This window comes from Mobula birostris, chromosome 26 (assembly GCF_030028105.1).
Source record: "Mobula birostris isolate sMobBir1 chromosome 26, sMobBir1.hap1, whole genome shotgun sequence".
NCBI classification, from domain to species: Eukaryota; Metazoa; Chordata; class Chondrichthyes; order Myliobatiformes; family Myliobatidae; genus Mobula; species Mobula birostris.
This window is the reverse complement of record NC_092395.1, coordinates 4,026,365-4,046,717: the sequence shown is the minus strand read 5'-3', so window position 1 is coordinate 4,046,717 and position 20,353 is coordinate 4,026,365. Positions and strand designations below refer to the sequence as shown.

At 42.6% G+C, this 20,353-nt stretch overlaps 1 protein-coding gene across 4 annotated transcripts in view; it reads right to left on the bottom strand.

Annotated features, from left to right (window-relative positions):
• The window catches only part of nfic (nuclear factor I/C), a 494,946-nt gene extending 476,180 nt beyond the window's left edge, over nt 1-18,766 (bottom strand). Inside the window, exon 1 of one of the 4 annotated variants that reach the window (XM_072243879.1) lies at nt 18,394-18,766. In XM_072243879.1, the coding sequence (XP_072099980.1) occupies nt 18,394-18,402 (9 nt within the window). In that variant the 5' untranslated portion in view covers nt 18,403-18,766. Of the gene's footprint in view, nt 1-15,981; nt 16,692-18,393 lie in introns of those variants that run through there. The other 3 variants (XM_072243881.1, XM_072243880.1, XM_072243882.1) reach the window with 3 other exon arrangements.
• Nucleotides 18,767-20,353: the final 1,587 nt, after the last annotated feature.

The window sequence follows — 20,353 nt, the reverse complement described above, 5'->3', positions numbered from 1 at the left end:
CCTGTCATTGTTGGATATGATGGACAACCAACACCACTGCCATATCCACAGCTGAGGTTTCAGGGTGGGGGAAATGTTGGTTTTTGGAAGGAAAAACAGAATCCCTGCCATTATGGACAGATAAATGCAGTTTCGAGTTTTCCCTCTTCCAAACTAAGAATATTTCACACTTCTATGACACACACACACGTGGAACACTGGCCATCATCAGATCAGTCTCTGGCATCCCATATGGTGAAAGTCAAAATCAAGGTAAATTTCTTCACAAGGTATGTAAATGTCACCATGTACTACTTTGAGATTCATTTTCTTGCAGACATTTACCAGCACACTTCAGTCACTCGGTACAAAGTTTCTAGTACATCAGCCTGACAGACTGAAACCACAGGATCATCGATGGCTGTGGGAGTTCATTATGACTCCTCCATGTTTTGAATGTCAGAGTGAGGCTAGAAGACACTGAAAACACAAGAAAATATGCAGATGTTGGAAATCCAACATTGTGGGCCAAACCTCTTCATCTGGAAAGAAGACAATGAGCTCATCTGGAAGTAAAGCCCTGCTGTCACCCATGTCGCTTGATTTAACTTCATAAGAGGTGATAGTATTCAAGCCCTGCCGCAAATATCAAGCATCCTTCGTTAATTCAAGCTTAGTCCAAAATTGCCACTTCCCCCTTAAGATGGCTTCCCAGAGATCGTACTTGGACCAATTGAGACTTTCTTGGTCATCAGACTTGAATGCCACTGATCTGGCTTTCAGCAGATGGTGGATCTCATGGTTCATCCAAGGCTTCTAGTTGGGGAAGACTGAATATTTTTTTGGGAACCCACTAGTCTCCAACTGTTTTAATAAAGTCTGTGACAACCATAGTGTATTCATTCAGATCCCCAGATCAATCGCTGAACACTGCCCTGTCCACCAACTTGAAGCAATTCGTAGAGGCTCCTCAGCTTCTTGCGACCACTTCTTTGCTGTCCTTACCTCTGGGCCTTGCTCTTTAGCCTTAGATTTTATGCAGGTAGGAGGACAGCCATATGGTCAGATTTCCTGAAATACAGTCTAAGCATAAAATGGTAGGCATTATTAATCATAATGTAACAGCGGTCTGGTGTGTTAGGATCCCTGGTGGTGCAGGTGATATATAGATGATGACTGAGAAGTGTTTTCATCAAACAAGCCTAACTGAAGTCCCCAACAATTATTTGAAAGGTGGCGTGGTAGGCTGCTTCTTGTTTGGGGAACAAGATTGCGACAAGACTGCCGTATACAAGCACCACAAAGAGCTTATCATGAAACACAGACCACACCCCACCCCATCTTTTGTCTTCTCCAAATCGCAAGTCCAGTCCATCTGGTGTATCAAGAAGCCTTCGGGTCTTACTGATCTATCCAGCATGTCTGGAGTGAGCCATGTCTCCATGAAACACAGAATGCAGCAATTCCTTATTTCCCTCAGATATAGCAATCTTCCCCTTAGGTCCTCAAACTTATTCTCCAGCGACAGTATGTTTGCTCATAATTTGCTACCTATTTCCAGCATTAGCACTCACCAGCTTCTCTGAAGGTCTGTCCCAATAACTGCTGGCTTACAGATAGTCAGTATTTGGGATAAAACTGTCTAAATTAATTTCAAGTTTGTTCTTTACAACCAAAAGAGGGCCAATTAGTCTGAAGAAATTCTACATGCAGAAACTAGAAAAGACAGCACCAATACTTAAGAGCAGAAAATCCCACAAAAAGTGGTGGATTCACCTCAATCTATCACAGACCATTGAGCACATGTAATGGAACACTGCATCAACCATCAAGGATTCCCACCATCCAGACCATGAATTCTTCTGTCTGCTACCATCATGCGGCAGGAACAAGAGCCTTAACACCCGCACAACTGGGTTTAGGAACAATTATTACCCCTCATCTATCAGGCTCCTGAAACAGAGCAGATAACTTCACTCATCTCATCCCTGAACTGACTCCACAACCTATGAACTCACTTTCAAGGACTCTACAATTCATGTTCTCAGTATTATTTATTTAGTATTATTTGATTTTTTAATTTGCACAGTTTATCTGCTTTTGTATCTTGGTTGGTAGTCAGTCTTTTTGCGTCTTTCATTAATCTTATTGTGTTTCTTTATTCTACTGTAAATGCCTGCAAGAAATGGTTCTCAGGGTAGTACATGATTACATATACGTACTTTGATAATAAATTTACTTTGAACTTTTCAGCCCCTCAAGATTGTATAACATTTGATTTTCTGTGAGATGATTATTCTTTCTCCCACCAGAAAAGGGGCAAGGCAGGAGATTGGGGCTGACAGGAAAAATGGATCGGCTATGAAGAAATGGCAGAACAGACTCCATGGACCAAATGGCCTAATTCTGCTCCTATGTCTTATGGTAGAAGGCAAAGGTACCTAAACCAGTTTCTTTATGTTCTCAAAAAAGAGTGAATTCCAGTTAAATGGGACACATTGGGACAACTACATTTTGGCCCAATTAAGCAGCTGCCCCAATCAGCTGGCATTTCATGGAAATAATTAAGAAAGTATAAGAAAGACAAACTGTGTATTTAAATGAAATACAAAGAACACTACCAATAGTACTACAATACTATAAAACTGTGTGTTAGTTCCTAATAGTTATCGACAGAGGAATTCATCCAGTGTACACAATGAGCAAAATCAGTGCAGACAACTCGTGCAGACCTTCATACAATGCTTTCAACAATTTTCATTGCATCCTCCAATTCTTCATTTTCATTGTAACTTTCAAGATGATTGTCAATGCCTTTAAATTCTTTGTAGTTCCCAACTTGTTGAAGTAGTGAAATTGTCTCATTTTCACTCCCGGCCATTTCTGGCATCTCCAAGTCTGAATGCTTGAAACCAAAGTGTGCAAAATGGTTCTGAATTATCCTACTGCTCATTTCTCATCAACTATCAGTGACAAAAATCATTGGATTTGGAACAGAAGTTCATGCAACCAATGCCATTTAAAAACTGTTCTCTCTAAGTACAGTGTAATGTCTAATGGCCACAAAAGCGCGTCCCAATTAAGTGTCTTGGTGTCCCAAATAAACAAAGGGAATCCTGGCAATTTCATTGATTAGATTTTTTGTTCTTTAAGAGTTGTCCAAAAAAAGTTGCCACTCTGATTAACAGATGGCCCATTTAAGCAGGATCCACTGTATTTTGTGCCTTTAAGAGATCTGGTGCAGTCTCACAAAACATAGTCCTACTCAATGGTTATAAAAAGGGGGGAACCACATAAAAGACAGTGTAGTAGGAAAGCCAAGAGAAGCTGCACGATATTTATCCATTTTCACTTTACTGTTAAACTGCTGTGTTCCCTCTGCGTGTTCAAAGTAATGTAAATTTATTATCAAAATATGTATATATTACCTTGAGATTTATTTTATTTAGTGATATGTAACAGTAATGGGTGCTTCCTTTACTTGCAGGCATTTAAAGGAAAATAAAGAAATACAACAGAATTTATGAAAAAACGGCAGTTTTTATAGTTGACAAACACCCAATGTGCAAAAGGAAACAAATCGTGTATATAAAAAAATGTAACTAAATAATACTGAGTTGTGGAGCTCTTGACAGTGAGACCATAGGCTGTCGAGTCAGTTCTGAGTTGAGGAGAGTGATGTTAGCCACTCTAGTTTATCAGGCTCTGGTTCAGGGAGGCTGATAGTTGGAGGGTAATAACTGTTCTTGAACCTGGTGGTGTAGGACCCATGGCTCCTGTGCATTAGAGTTTCTAATAATCACAGCCCATGCAGTAATAAAGAACACCCAATTACAATTCCAAATCCTCTAACCACGTTTGCTGGTAGTCCATTACACTGATTCATGATAAGGAAAAAAGTTGTTCCCTTTCTCCATACTTACTGAAACTTAACTTCATTAGCTCTCTCTCTCTCACTCTCTCAGAAATTTCTACAGATGTACCGTGGGGAGCCTTCTAACTGGTGGCATCACCGTGTGACGTGGAGGGGCCACGGCACAGGATCAGAAAAAGCTGTAGAAAGTTGTAAACTCACCCAGTTCCACCAAAGGCACTAGCCTCCCCAGCATCAAGAATATCTTCAAAAAGCGATGCTTCAAAAAGGCGGCATCCATTACGAAGGGCCCCCATCAGCCAGGACATGCCCTCTTCTCATTGCTACCATCGAGGAGGGACAGCTTCTTCCCCTGTCATCAGATTTCTGAATGGACAATGAACACTACCTCACTTTTTTTCTTTTCTTTTTGCTCATTTTTGCACTACTTATTTAATTTATTTTTTTGTAATATATTTCTTATTGTGTTTTATAGTTTTTTACTGTGATGTACTGCTGCCGCAGAACAACAAAATTTTGTGACATATGCCAGTGATAAGAAATCTAATTCTGATTCCGAGAACAAGGTACCCCTCATCTGCGGGTTTAAAGAATCATTGATTTGGCCTGACAGAGTCTGAAAAGTTAACACAGATTGAGTACTGCAAATCTTGATAAATTTCCCAAAAGCAACCCACTAAGAATGGGCTCTGCCAAATTCAGCAGAAACGCCAGGGGGTGCAGACAGAGAAAGCAGAGCTTCAAACCTTTCCACTGCTACATGAGACAAATCTCTACTAGTTTCACAGCAGAAATAGCACCCTGATGTTGAATGTAAGCCATTTTCATCTTAAAACTATAATCCACAAGTTAACTGCTTGAATGGAATAACACAGCACACTCACTCCACCAAGCTTGTGGCAGCTCGTTAGCAGAGTTTGCTGATCAAGTCTGCTATTTATTATTCTGAAACAAAAAAAAAATCAATGCTCTCTTAAGCACTTACCTTCTTCCGTTTCAAAAAGTACTATCCAGTCCCATTGTCCCACAGCCTCAGGCAACATTTTTCTGACCAAACCAATCCATTACATGAAAGAAAAATCTCTCCATTATTTCTGTGGTTAACACAATTCAACATAGAACAAAGAACCTCACAGCATGGGAACAGGCCCTTCGGCCTACAATGCTGTACCAACCCAATTAAATTAGTTACCAAATGGCCAACTAAACTGAAGAAGAGCCTTGGCCCAAAACATCAACTGTTTATTAACTTCCATGCATGCTGCTTCATCCGCTGAGTTCCCCCAGCCTTTTGTGTGTGTTGCTCTGGATTTCTAGCATCTGCAGAATCTTTTGTGTTTTAAACTAATCACTTCTGCCTTCACAATGTCCATATCTTTCCATTTCTCTCACATATCTAAACATTGCTTAAAAGTCCCAATTTTACCAGCACTCTATACTGCTAATAAAGGTAGGGACCTCTGTTGTTAAAATAAGGGATCCCAAACTTTTTTTAACGCCATGGAGGCCAACCATTAACCAAAGGATCGGTGAACCTCTCTTGTTAAAATCTCTTTTCAACAAATTGCCATCAATGATGCAGGGATAACCAGCCTGGGTTTCCCAATCTCCCAGTCCTTTCAAAACCATTCCATTTAGTTTTATTTTGCCTCTTGCGATTTTTCCGATCCAAACGAATCACTTTACACCTGTGTTAAGATTTCATTGCCATATATCTGTCCATTTCTCCAGTGGGTCTATGCTCTTCTGAAGTCTTTAAAATACTTCAGAATTTTAAACATTTCATTCTTTTATTCTCTCCAATCAAATCAAATTAACTTTATTTACAAAGCAAAAAGTGAATCATAAAAAAGGTTTAAGCTCACATTTCTTTCTTTATACTTGTATCATTTTCACTGAGATGGTGAGACTAGAACTAGAGGTCATAGATTAAGAGTGAAAGGTGAAATGTTTAAGGGGGACATGAGGGTGAACTTCTTGACTTAGAGCAGGGGTTCCCAACCTGCGGTCCACAGACCCCTTGGTCAACATTGGGAGTCCATGCCGTAAAAAAAGTTGGGAACCCCTGACTCAGAGTGCGGTGAGTGTGTAGAACGAGCTGCCAGCAAAAGTGGTGGATGTGGGTCGATTTCAACATTTAAGAAAAATTTTGATATGTATATGGATGGGAGGGGTATAGAGGGCTATGGGCCAGATGCAGGTCAAAAGGATTAGTCAGAAAAACAGCTCGGGTGGACTAGATGGGCCGAATGGCCTGTTTCAGTGCTGTTGTGTCATAATGACACAAAAGGAGGTTAGCACATTAGATCCATGCAAGGGGTTGGTGAGCAATCGCATTGTTACATTTCCTGTACCCCTGCAAATTATTTCCTCTCACAACTCCCCTTTGATGTACCCTACAGAGCATGCTGGCTGGCGGCATCACTATGCAGTTGCATTACCAACGCACTGGGTCAGAAAAAAAACTCCAGAGCATTGTAAACTCAGGCAGCTCCATCATCAGCACTAGCCACTCCACCACTAAAGCACATCTTCAAAAGGCAATCCCTCAAACCTTTAATCCATCATTAAGTACTCTCACCATCCAGGACATGGCCTCTTCTCAGTGCTGCCATCAGACAGGATGCACAGGAGCCTGAAGACACACACTCAACATTTAGAAATAGCTTCTTCTCCTCCATCATCGGATTTCTGAATGATTCATGGACCTATGATCACTACCTCACGATTTTGCTCTCTTTTTGCACTTTTCAAAAATATATTCTTATTGTAATTTATAGTAATTTTATATATTGTACTATGGAGGTGCCAGTTCCAGTCTCACAAGTCCAGGTTATGTGACCACTGACACCAGGCAGACAATCTCAGAAGAGTATTGATAATGGCTGGGGACTCCCATCTTGTAAAGACACTGTCCAGAAGAAGGCAGTGGCAAACCACTTTTTTTTGCTGAATGAAGCAACCACATAGTCAAATGAAAGCTGTTCTAAAACATAGAACTATACAGCACAGGGACAGGCTTTGGCCTACAATGTTGTGTCGAACCAATTAAAATTTGCCAAGAACAATCATGGTCATGAAAAGATCATGATCACCCATGTCATGCCACATGGCAAATAACAAATGAAAGAATTTATGGTGCTGGCCTTCCAGTGGTCGGGCTGACCACAGATAGTGCAGTACTATATGGAGAACAAGCTGTTGTCCATACAACAGGCACCACCTCTCTACAAGGCTGTTGAATCCAAAGGAACTGCAGTGACCGATACAGTTTAGCAACAACGGCGTCACAGGAGGTGCCAGTCAGCGTTAAACTCAACGTAGGACTGCCTTAGGCATCCCAGCTCTGGATGTTTCCTTGGGTTTTACTCCTGAAGCCTTCCCCATGAGTGGATACTGTATAGCCATAAGGTGGAGGAGGTCTGAGATCAGAGTTTTCCTTCTCCCAGCTAAGCTGCCAACCATGGCTGACAAGACCCATCTGCTTATTTGTTCAGTTTGTACTGCACCACTTATACAAAACAGCAGATTTTATGACATATAAACCAGATTCTGATTCTGTCTTTATGCTATTAACCTTTACTAAGGGGTAATTTACTGAAGCAAATTAATCTATCCATATATGTTTGGCAGAAAACAGACAGTAGGCACACAACACAAGCAGAAAGTGTAAACTCCATACAGAAGGTGCCCAAGTCAGAACTAAACCCTGGTCATGTGCCCTCTGAGACAGAAGTCGTATCTCTGACACCCAACTCTAACCTCAGCATCCCACTCTCTCTGACACCCAACTCTAACCTCAGCATCACACTCTCCCTGACACCCAACTCTAACCTCAGCATCCCACTCTCTCTGACACTCAACTCTAACCTCAGCATCACACTCTCCCTGACACCCAACTCTAGTCTCAGCATCCCACTCTCCCTGACACCCAACTCTAACCTCAGCATCCCACTCTCCCTGACACCCAACTCTAATGTCAACATCCCACTCTCCCTGACACCCAACTCTAACCTCAGCATCCCACTCTCTCTGACACCCAACTATAATCCCAGCAGCCCTCTCTCTCCGACATCCAACTCTAACCTCAAAAGCCCGAACTCTCTGACACCCAACTATATCCTCAGCAGTTCCTCTCTCTGACACCCAACTCTAATCTCAGCATCCCTCTCTCTCTGACATCCATCCATAACCTCAGCAGCTGCTCTCTCAGATTTTGCCATCAACCACTGTCAGCTTCATTTACAATAATAAACCCAAAAAATCCATAAGAAATAGCAACAGAATTAGACCATTCCTCCCATCGAGTCAACTCCGACATTTAATCCTGGCTGAGTTTTCCATCCCTATTCACCCGCCTTCTCTCTGTAAACGTTAGCCCTTTGTCCGATCAAAAACCTATCATGCCCCAAATATACCCAATGATATGGCCTTAACAGCCACCTGTGGCAATGAATTTCGCAGATTCTCCACCCTCTGGCTGAAGAAATTCTTCCTCATCTGTTCTACGGGGCTGTCTCTCTAATCTGAGGCTGTACCCTCAGATCCTCGACTCTGCTGCTAATGAAAACATCCTCTCCATATTTCCCCCATCCATGCTTCTAGGTTTCAATGAGATCTCCCTCACACATTTGAAATACTGATATTCAATGATAGTTTTCTGTCTATTAAAATGACTGTCAGCTCTACAGTGGAGGTCAGAAGGTTGCTGAAGGAAAAAATAATAAAAGATTAAATTTGAGTAGGTTAAAAGGTCAGCACAACATCATGGGCCAAAGGTCCAGTGCTGTGCTGTACTGTTCCATGTTCTATACGTTCTATGTTCTAAATTTATTTAGAGATACAGTGTAGAACAGGCCCTTCCAGCCCAGCGAGCCACACTGCCAGATACCCACCCATTTAACCCTAGCCTAATCACAGGACAATTGACAATTTACAATGACCAATTAACTAACCTACTAACCGGTACACCTTTGGACTGTGGGAGGAAACCAGAGCACCCAGAAAAAACCCAAACATTCCATGGGGTAGGTGTACAGACTGCTTATAGTTGGCACCAGAATTAAACTTTGAACTCTAGAATGCCCCGAGCTGTAATAGCGTCAATCTAACCACTTGATACAGTAGCGCTCTCCATATGTTCTCTACGGGTTAGCAACAATACACAAATAAATTTAGATGGATAAATGTAAAACTAAAGTCAAGATGAAAATGGCTCAGAAAATTAAGAGAAGGGAGAAAGTAAATGGCTCAGGGTTTGTGTTAAATTTGGCATCAAATGCACTTCAAATGGAAGCAGTAGACTGTGGGCTCATCGGACATGGAGCTCAAAAATGTCTTTACTGCTGGGCAGGCTGCAAGCAAATCTAGGCGAAGAGGGCAGAAATGAGGGAACCAGAAGCGTAGGCCCAGAATGGTTGAAGCCCAGACTCCCACGCTAAAGCAACACTGAACCCATTCCAATTAATGTGCTGCCACCCATTTCTAATGCAATCTGAACGAGGACACATGGCACACCTTGGGCCCAATAAGGCATCCACATAGTCAAATGAAAGCTGTCCTAAAACACAGATCAGTAGAGCACAGGAAACAATATTCGCCCTACAACATTGTGCCACACCAATTAAATTAGTAACCAAACAGCCAACTAAACTAATCACTTCTGCCTATGCAGTGTCTATATCCTTCCATTTACCTCACATTCATGTGCCTATCTAAACATCTCTTAAAAGTCTCTGCTGTTTCTGCCTCCACCACCACCACAGGCAGGGCATTCCATGCACTCACCACCCACTGTGTAAAAACTGGCTCCTCACACCTCCCATGAAATTACCCCCTCACCTTAAATACATGCCCTCTGGTATTAGACATTTCAACTCTCATAATCGTACAAATTTCAGTCAGATCTCCCCTCAGCCTTTGCCATTCCAGAGAAAACAACCCATATCCTCCAAATATTCTGAATCAGTATCAAGTCTGTTATTACTCATATTTATCGTGAAAACTGTGGTTTTGTGACATAAAAATACATCAAGTTACAAAACAAAATATTAAAAAATCAAATATAGTTCAAAAAGTGGGCAAAATACTGAGGTAGTATCCAGGGTTCTTGGACCATTCAGAAACCTGATGGCGGGGTGGGGGGGGGGCAGAAACTGTTCCTAAAACATTGAGTGTTTGTCTTCAGGCTCTTGTACCTCCTCCTTGATGGTAGTAATGAGAGGAGGGCATGTCCTTAATAATGGATGCTGCCTTTTTGAGGCATCGGCTACTGAAGATGTCCTCGATGGTAGGAGACTTGTGCCCATGATAGATCTGACTGAGTTTACAACCCTCTGTCAGCTGAAACTGTGTGCAGTAGAGGTGTGGAATTCTCCCTGATACTCACACAGTCAACAGACTGCAAACAGCAGCTGAAAGGGCATTTCAGTCAGTGAACATTAGATCAGTCAATGATAAGCAATTTTAATCTGTGAGACTATTAATACATAACATACCATTAATTGTGAAGGCCTTTCTAATGCAATATGCAATTAACCAAGTATCATTTTTCTTTAATTTCAATGAGAATTTGCAGAGGAACTAGAATTCTCTTTTATTTGATCTCAGCATTGAGCATCAGCAGGTTAGATATAATGGTGCGAATTAAAACTCCAGTCTACCTCAACACTATGCCTGAACCTGTTCCTGAACCTGTGCCCAAAGATCCAGACCAAACCTCCTCTGTCAAAACATTATAAAAATGCAAACTGCTTTGTGTTTTCAGCAATTTACCACAAAGAAATATTATTCCGATCTGGCATCTTCCCCCAACTTCTTATTCTGGCTTCTTTCCCCTTCCTTTCCAGTCCTGATGAAGGGTCTCAGACCAAAACGTCGACTGTTTACTCATTTCATAGATGCTGCCTGACCTGCTGAGATCCTCCCGTATTTTGTGTGTGTTGCTTTGGATTTAGCATCTGCAGAATCTCTTGTGTTTGTGACAAGGTTTTTTCACATTGGAGCAACGGTACAGGCCCAGTGGCAGGCTTGTGTTGTGGGCCCGGATCCACTAACAGCTATACTGACTGGAACTACATCTGGCAAGTTGATTTCTGGAAACTGTGATCCGACACAGCTGCAGAAAGTTGTAAACACAGCCAGCTACATCACGGGCACTAGCTTCCCCAGCATCAAAGACAGCTTCAAAAGGTGATGCCTCAAAAAGGTGGCATCCATCATTAAGGACCCCCATCACCCAGGACATGCCGTCCTCTCATTACTACCATCAGAAAGGAGGTACAGAAGCCCATACACTGACCCGCAATGTTTTTGGAACCTCACAATTTTTGTTCTCTTTAAATATAAAAATTATATATTTTTATTTTTTTATTTTGTATATTTTTTTAAATGTATATTTGATTATATAGAGACAAATATTTCAGTATATATATATAATTCATATATATGTATATAAAGTAATTCTGAAATATTTTATATTTCTTATTATAATTTATAGTATATTTTGTGTCTGCACTGTTCTGCTGCCACAAAACAACAGATTTCACGACCTATTTCAGTGATAATAGACCTGATTCTGACTCTGAATCTGGCATGTCCAATTCTCAATTAAATGTCTAGAGCCTTTAGTGAATGGAAACCTCGATACATTGCAAGTACATGCAAGTGAGAAAACTAATTTTGCCTCAAGTAAACAAAAGCTGTCATCTTAGAGATGACTGCCTTTGTCCCACTCAGAGTGACCTTACTGCTCGGACTTGAGAGCCGCTGGCATACCCTAACAGTGTATCTTTTGATAAAGCAGTGGATTCAAATTTTCCATACTCCTGGAAGCTGCCCTGTCAATAACTATAGAATGGAAAATAAATCCGAATGGTTAAATGCACACTGATTCTGTGACCTTCTTCCTCCTCTCCCCCTCCAGACCCCCTCACTCATATATGCTGTGCACTTCAGGTCTATATCACCATTGCTGTGTGAAAATTAGCCCATATTCATTTCACAGTGATTACCCACACCACCACTTCATATATACAAGCTACATATATTGTTTTAATTATGCATACCTGAGCTTACCTTGAACTCATTCCATTATTTTAAAAATTGTGAGATAAATTTGTTGCTCTTTAAAAGGAATTCACACAGTAACTAATATCTCCAATAAGACACCATATGGGCACTGGCCCACCCAGCATTGAGGACATCTTCAAAAGGCGATGCCACAAAAAGGTGGCATCTATTATTAAAGACCCCCACCATCCAAGACATGCCCTCTTCTCATTGCTACCATCAGCAAGGAGCTATAGGAGCCTGAAGACACACTGTCAACATTTTAGGAACAGCTTCTTCCACACCACCATCAGGTTTCTGAACAGACAATCAATTAATGCACTCTATCCCTATATTTTTTGGCTTGCTTTTTGTACTACTTATTTAAATATATCTATAAAAATACATGTGCATGTATAGTGTGTGTGTGTATATATATTAGATCTCGTTTTGTAATTTACAGACTGCGGATTGTACGGTCCTGCAGCTGCAAAACAACAAATTTCATGACATATGCCAATGATAGTAAATCTGATTCTGATTCCAATCTCCTATTACAGTATTGCAATTGAATGTCACCTCATACTTCACTGCCATTCTACTGTACAAATCTGACAGACAACTGTAGCCAGACAACGTTCCCATTCTTTGCTTCTTTGTGATTATAAAAAGTAACAAGGTAACATTCAAAGCCTTGTACTTGCTCGGCTTCGGACAAGGCCTGACTGATTCTTCAGAAGGAAAACATCAATACACACTAGAATCACATTTTAATTCTTTCCTCATAAACTGGCATAGGTTTGAAACTGAGGTCACAAGTGAATAGTACATTTCATGCTAACACCCACTGCAAGCCATTAGAAATTATAGAGTACAGTCTCCCACAAGCCACGGGATTTAACTTCACTGTTTCACACTGTTTCCCTTTTTTTCATTCTGACTCCAAGTAATAGTACAGATGTAATGCAAAGAGTTTCTCTAATGAACGTACTCTGATATGATGATTAGATTAATATAATTACCTATTTTATTTTAGTCAATTTCTCGAACTTAACTGATTTACCAGAACAGATTTTCTCCTGAAAGTTGAACATTGCAATTACCAATATTTGTATTTTTACCTTGCTGAGGGTTGGAACCTAGCAGGAATTTTAAAACATTGTGTTATAGCAGAGAAGAACAAGTGAAGGAATGAATGAGAAAACAAAGAAGAAAACAGTGAAATAAAAGGCAAGGGAAGTCAAAAGGAGCAAGACTTTTAGAAGGCAACAATTAAAATGTGAAGTGATAAAGAAAACACAAGGAACAAAACCAGGGACAATGGAAAAAATAAATAAAATATACTAGCAAATAAGCCTTCAGGTTTTGGATTGTAATGAATACATTAATTCCCTTTCACTTTCATTTTTTCTTAAAATGTATATGAAGTGTTTGCTTGTCAGACCTAGGAAGTTCCCTTTTGTCTGTTATTATTAAAAAAATGTTTATAATGCATCTAGACCATGAAACTATTTAAATAATTAATTGGACAATAATGCAGCTTTGTTATCCGATATAGACTGTCTGGCCTGATTAGCTACACTTGAACTGCTTTCAGATTACTGCAAGCCGCTCTCTCTCTTCAAAATAGAGTTCATATTCTCAATCCTTATAAAAACGTGCAGACAAATTATAAATGTACACCGATAGCATATCATCACCTTTTATTCTGCATTTGATATTCCAGCTGCTACTGAATTTTCGCTTTAGGAATCTATGATTCAGCTTCCATGCAGCCGAGGTGCAAGTCAGCTTAACTAAGGAAAGTGGCGACCGAATTTGCAAAGTTTCTCATTGCATTATTTTTACCAAAAAGTCCTTCAAAAATATGCTGCATGACAGTTCTGGAAAGAATAATCAAAATTACCTTACCAGATTATAGGTCAGATAACTAGTCTCTGTTAATAAACTGTAGTTTGCAACCACAGAACCTTCCTAACCAGGTATAAAACTTAAATATAGAACCATATTAGAAGTATAAACTTCTGGAGAAACTAAAAAGTTCTGAGCAAATTACATCAGAATTACTGAAGCATGACAAAAATATTAAATATATAACTACATTGGAAAAATACATATGATTAAGTGATGAGTTTCAAATGACAGCAAATGAATTCTCCTGGCAATAAACATCTTTTAACTGGCAGAATTTTCAAGAGGACACAAAAGGTGTTCAGTAGTTGAGATCCCAAATCTGCTGAAAAGTTCTGCATTGCTTTATCCAACAAGCAAACCCTGCTCCAAGTCCTCTCACTTTACCACTATTTAGAATATTTGTATTACAATTTGGGGTATTCATTTCTTTAAAAGCTCAAGAAATAAACAAATACACGTATTTCTTCCAATAAATAACACAGGAGAAATTACTAAGGGTTAAAAAGAAACATTGCCCACAACATAAAAACTGTTCCAGTTTCAAATGGCTGCAGAAACAATTTTTTAAAATTTCACAATAACAGCTGGAAGAGTTCTACAAAGCATGAAGGAGCCAAACGTGCAGAGGCGGGAAGGACGGGGAAGAAGTTTTTTGAAAAAAAAATCACCAAGGTGGGCTTACTACTCTCTTTGTAATCGCTGCTGGTCAGGGGTGGAGGAAAGGTTTTGAGAGAGAAATAGGAGAGAGAGAAAAGAGAATGTAAAAGAAAGGATGGTGTCAAGGGGGGAGTGGAGAAGAGAGGGGGAGGGTGGGGAGGGAGGAAGAGGGTGTAAGAGAGGGAGGAGGAATGGAAGGAGGAGAGAGAGGGGAAGAGAGAAGCTTAAGGAACATGAGAAGAGAGAATGGAAGAGTAGGGAGAGGGAGGGGGATATTGTGGGCACATGAAGGGATAGAGGGGACAGGGGAGGAGGGGTAAAGGAAGATGATGGAAGAGTAAGTGGTGGGGGATGGGAGAGGCCTGGAGGGCGAACACGTTCATGGCGGGAGACAGAGAGAGTAGAGAAGAGACATGAGGCAGAGAAAGGGGGAGAGATGCAGAAAGGGGGCATTAGTGCGATAAGGAAGGAGAGATGAGGCAGGAGGTGAAGTGGTGATGGGAACAAGGAGAAGAGGGGAAGGTAGATGGGGAAGATGTGGAGAAGGGGAAAGGCTGAATGTTAAGGGGCAACAGAAAGGGGAGGAAGGAGGATTATCATGTTTGGGAGGAAGTAAGGGCATTGGGGTTGGGAGGAGGGAGGGAGGGAGGGATATTGGGTGTGAGGGGGATGGGTATTGAGGAATGAGGAGGGAGGGAGGAAGGCTTATTGGCTGAGAGGAGGGTGGGTGGGATATTGGGGTGAGGAGAGGATGGGGTATTGGGATGGGAGGAGGGAGAAGGATATTGGGGTGAGAGGAGGTCAGTGAGGTACTGGAGTGGGAGGGAGGGAGGATGGGATATTAGGGTGAGGAGGAGGGCAGGTGGAATATTGGGATTGGGAGGAGGGTGGGTGGAGTATTGGGGTTGGGAGGAAGGGGTGGTATTGGGGTTGGGAGGTGGTAGGGGTATTGGGGTTAGGAAGAGGAAAGGGGTATTGGGGTTGGGAGGAGGGTGGGGTATTGGGGTTGGGAGGAGGGTGGGGTATTGGGGTTGGGAAGGGGTATTGGGGTTGGAAGGGTGGGATATTGGGGTTGGGAGGAGGAAAGGGGTATTGGGGTGAGGGGAGGAAGGGTGGGATACTGGGGTTGGGAGGAAGGAGGATGGGATATTGAGGTTGGGAGGAGGAAAGGGGTATTGGGGTGAGAGGATGGAGGGTGGGATATTGGGGTTGGGAGGAGGAAAGGGGTTTGGGGGTTGGGAGGAGGAAAGGGGTTTGGAGTTGGGAGGAGGGAGGGTGGGATATTGGGGTAGGAGCTGGATGATGGACACGCAGCTGACTCTCTCCCGCCATTTTCAACAGTTACCGCGTTCCGGGGATGAGACACCGCAATGAAGACGGCCTTGGGTTGGGTTGGAGTTGGGATGGGATTGGGATGGGGTTGGGGTGGGATTGGGATGGGTTGGGAAAGACAGATGGAGAGGGGTGGGAGCGATCAGTATCAATAGCGAAGCCAGCGGCCGGGTTACCTGGGTCAGGCAGAGCGGAGAGAACATCATGACGGCCTGGAATCCAAGTCTGCGATCATCCAAAAACCAAAAGTTACGGTGGAAGGGCGGGATGGAGAGAGGGGGGGTCACGGTGACATCTCGCCTCAGTGACGGGATCCCAGCTCCGCACACGGGGGCGAGTCCGGCCGCGGGCCCGAGGGACACTGACCGGAGCAAGCGGCTTCGCAGGGCAGCTTCATGTGTCAAAACGGTGAGCCGGGGCAACTGTCCGCCCCGTCGCCGCCGCTACGCCGCATCCCCGCGGAGAACTCGGCCAAACCCAACCCCTCTCTGTCTGTCTGTCTGTCAGTGTCTCTCTGCACGGGAACCGGCTGTCCGCTCTCGGCCACCCAGCGCCACTGGGCTCGGCGGAAAGTTCGCGCCGCTTTAAGAGCCGCGATTTAAAGGGGGAAGACTTTCCTTCCCCCCTCCCTCAGCCTGACAGACACTGCACAGGGCGACTCCACACTGCGAATCCTTCACTCTCGAGCGGTGCGTGCAAAAATTAAAAAAAAACAAAAAAATCCGTGGGCAAAATTATACAACGAACATTCCTTCAGGAGGGAGGGGTGCTTGTGGGTGGGTGGGGGTGGTGGACGAGGTGCATTTTGCGGCGTTCCTAGTGAAATATTGCCCTGCGCTGGCAATGCGGAGAAATCCGCGGACGCATCTCCCTCTCCTAACTCCAGAGCATAAAGTTCAAATATTTTTGAAACGGAACGAGCGAAATGAATAACGACTCTGGTTAGAGTGCGGAAACTGTAAAAAGTCCAAGTGAATGGGTGTCTGCCAGAGCTCACCATTCCCCTGCACTGGGTTACAGAGGAACAGGACGGGTCGCAGGCCGCCGAGACAATCATTCGCTTCCTGGCGAAACAATTTGACTGCATAAAAGCCGGTTCGATTTAAAATATAGTTCCTCTAAATATATAAAAATATGCGAGGCTTCAGGATGAAATATTGAACAGTGATTTCTGTAATTAGAAGTATCAAACGCCCATGAGGAAGGGTGAAGTATACAATCACATCGATCATTTATTCCGCCGAATAACTAACCAATGTTATCAGTACAACCCATTGCAGTACAACAAAAAGATCTAAATGGTATGTCCACTTCATACAGAGAGAGTGGGCACATTGTTTCTTCACCAGACAACATCGGGGTTTAATAACTGCAAACCGGCCCATTGAAACCGTAGGCACTGTTTTCATTCCAGAAACGTAGATCTGATTTCTTAAATATAAAGTTCGTTATGAAATTGACATTTACTAATTTTTTTCGTGATGCCGTGGGCTGCCTGTTTCCCCCCCCCCCTTCACCTCCGCCCCTGTGATCGGTCAATCAGTGATGTCCACTACAATAGTTTAGCCGCTCACTTCAAGCATACGTGAAATTTTCATAGATATGCAGGCGATGTTATTTCGGAATATTATATTCTGCAAACAGTTTCAAACTTGAATGATTATAATGTAGTCGCACCAATAATCTCTTATTAAAACTTTCCAGGCCAAAACTAGCTCTCCCGCTCTGGTACTGTTACATAAACATCGCACAATTGAAAAGCAGCGCAGAAACCTGAGGTATTCGATAAAAGACTGTTGTAGAAAGGAAGTTGGCCATTCCTGGAACGGTTCAGTATTTACAATTAACACGAGCGGTCATTGTAAATGTAAACCTCTGATCTATTTTCTAGACAAGAAGACAGTAGATTATTAACATAACCAGAACTGCGCTGTTTTTATTCTAAGAAAACTTCGTGAATGCGGCCTGGAAAATCTGTTATAAATTACTTAGAATCAAAAGCAAATATATACCACACAGCTATCTTGTGCACCCGTGATCACAGTGCGCATTATTTTCTTCTAAATTACGATTCTTCAATGATATTGAAATATACTTGAGCGGAGAATGTGATTAATACGGGGCTACTGGGCTTGTCGTACAGGCCGAGCAAGATGCAATGTCCCTTTAAAAGGGAGTGGGTTAGAAACGCGTCCCGGCTTGGTGGCCCGCGTCCCGGTTCACGAGTCAAGTTGAAGTCGGCGGCTTCTCCGAGCGCCTCGGCCATTACCGCTACGATCACATACACTTCGCCACACACTTGGACTGGAAATGTACGTAGGCAAATGCACACGTATACAGATCACGCATAAATTCAGTTCAGCTGGCAAGGAAAACTGCTCACACAGATGGGAAATCTGCCAACCTCAGCGCTTTTGCTTTCTGTCTCTCTCTGTCTCCCCCCACCCCCCCCCCCCACACACACACTTCCAAACACCACAAAATCTTGGCGCAAACCCGATCGCACAAGCAAGGCAGAATGGTAACTGTAATACAGACAGCAGAACCAATGCACCGCCTAATCAGACGGTGCACCGAAATGTACGTACCATTGCCATGTGAAAGTACGTAATCAGCTTGCAGTCGAATTAGAAGCGTGACTAGCGTTTCATTTGTAATCCCTTGCAATTCTCTACTTTGTCCAGAGAAACATTTGCCTTCGGACTTGGCTCTGTGTTGTGGGTGGGTGGGTGGGTGTGTGTGTGTGTGTGTGTGTGTGTATGTGTATGTGTGTGTGTGTGTGTGTATGTGTGTGTGTGTGTGTGTGTGTGTGTGTGTTGTGTGTGTGTATGTGTATGTGTGTGTGTGTGTGTGTATGTGTGTGTGTGTGTGGATGAGAGTGTTTTTTTTTAACTCGCTGCTTCTAACAAATCCGATGTAAAAGTGAAGGCAATCGGCGGGCCCTGATTGCCCAGTACAGCGATGGGGGAGGGCTGGTTTGACTGCTTTAGTAATGAGTCGATGGCGTAGTATAAAAATATTACTGAAGTAAACGAGCAAGCGAGGCGTTGCTGTTTATTTCCGCAATGACTTATTTGCATAGGGAAATCTCTTCATTACCATATTAAGCGTCTTGCATATATTCATTACTAAAATAAGATTATGTGTATTTTTTTTCTTCTCTCTCGCCGGCGAAATAAAATTGTGTATTATTACTGAGCCACGTATGTGCACCTTGTCATCCTTTCGTTGACACAAGTACAGCAAATGATCTTAAGGCGACAAACACGTGGTGCTGGTCGCTGCTGTGTGTCTTTCCTGCTGGCTATAGTTTTAGGAAATACAGAGTACAATTTTTTCCAGCATTGGATAAAAATAGCTGTTTGCTACTCTCCAACTATTTGTGAGGATAAAGCGTGCCCTGAACAAATGGCCTTCACCTAAAGTAACAATTCACGGGAGAGGCAAATTAAACGATTGAGTTAATATCTTTTCTTGTAGCGGTACAATACGGTCGCGTAGTGGTTAGTACGACGCTTTACAGTACCGCCGACCTGGGTTCAGTTCCCGCCGCTATCCCGTAAGGACTTTGCACGCTCTCCCCGGCTGCTCCGGTTTCCTCCCACAGTGCCAGTCTCTCGTGATGGGGCGAGGATTCAGTCGGGGGTTGCTGGGCGGCGCGCTCCGAAGGGCTGGAAGAGCCCGCAGCTCAATAAATAAAAGTCAAACCGCATCGACATAGTTGCCTGGAAAGAAACGGTTATTAAAATGAAATTACAGCATCCACATAGGTTACCCTCAAGAGATAATTACAAGAATTATTCCACTACTGAGCAGCAAATATGTCTTCGGTTTATAGTATGGAATCTTGACCATGCGAAAAACAGACAATAAATATACAAACGAGGGGCCGTCAAAACCCCGGGCGCGTCCTTCCATAACTTAATTGGCAATAGCTTTGATTTCGCGTGTTATACGGGGGAAGGTGAAATGGTTTTAAACATGATTCAGGCTCCTGTGGTTAAAAGTGAAGTTTGTATATTCAAAATTGTCTAAGGTCGTTTCCTGTACACAAGTGTAAAGGAGAAAAAAATAATTGTTACAAGCAAGAGTTTCTGCAGGTGCTGGAAATCCACGCAACACTCGGACAATGCTGGAGGAACTCAGCAGGTCAGGCAACATCTATGGAAAAGAGTACAGTGAACGTTCCGGCCCGAGACATTTCAACAAGACTCATGAAGTGTCCCGAAACATCGACCGTACTCTTTTTCCAGAAATGCTGCCTGGCCTGCTGAGTTCCTTCGGCGTTTAGGTGTGTTGTTTGAAATAATTGTTACTCCGGGTCTGATACAGCACAAAAAGCACAACAAGATAAAGAACACAATAATTAAAATACAATAAATATAACTACATAAGATAGTTTATAGTCATAGATTGATTGTATGTCCATAAAGTGACGCTAGGCACAGGAGTGTCTGCACGTAAGGTGACTGACAGGAAATTATAAGGTAGTGGTGGTTGGGGGTGTGGAGGGGTGGGTTCGTAGGAGAAAGTGTTTATCAGCCTTAC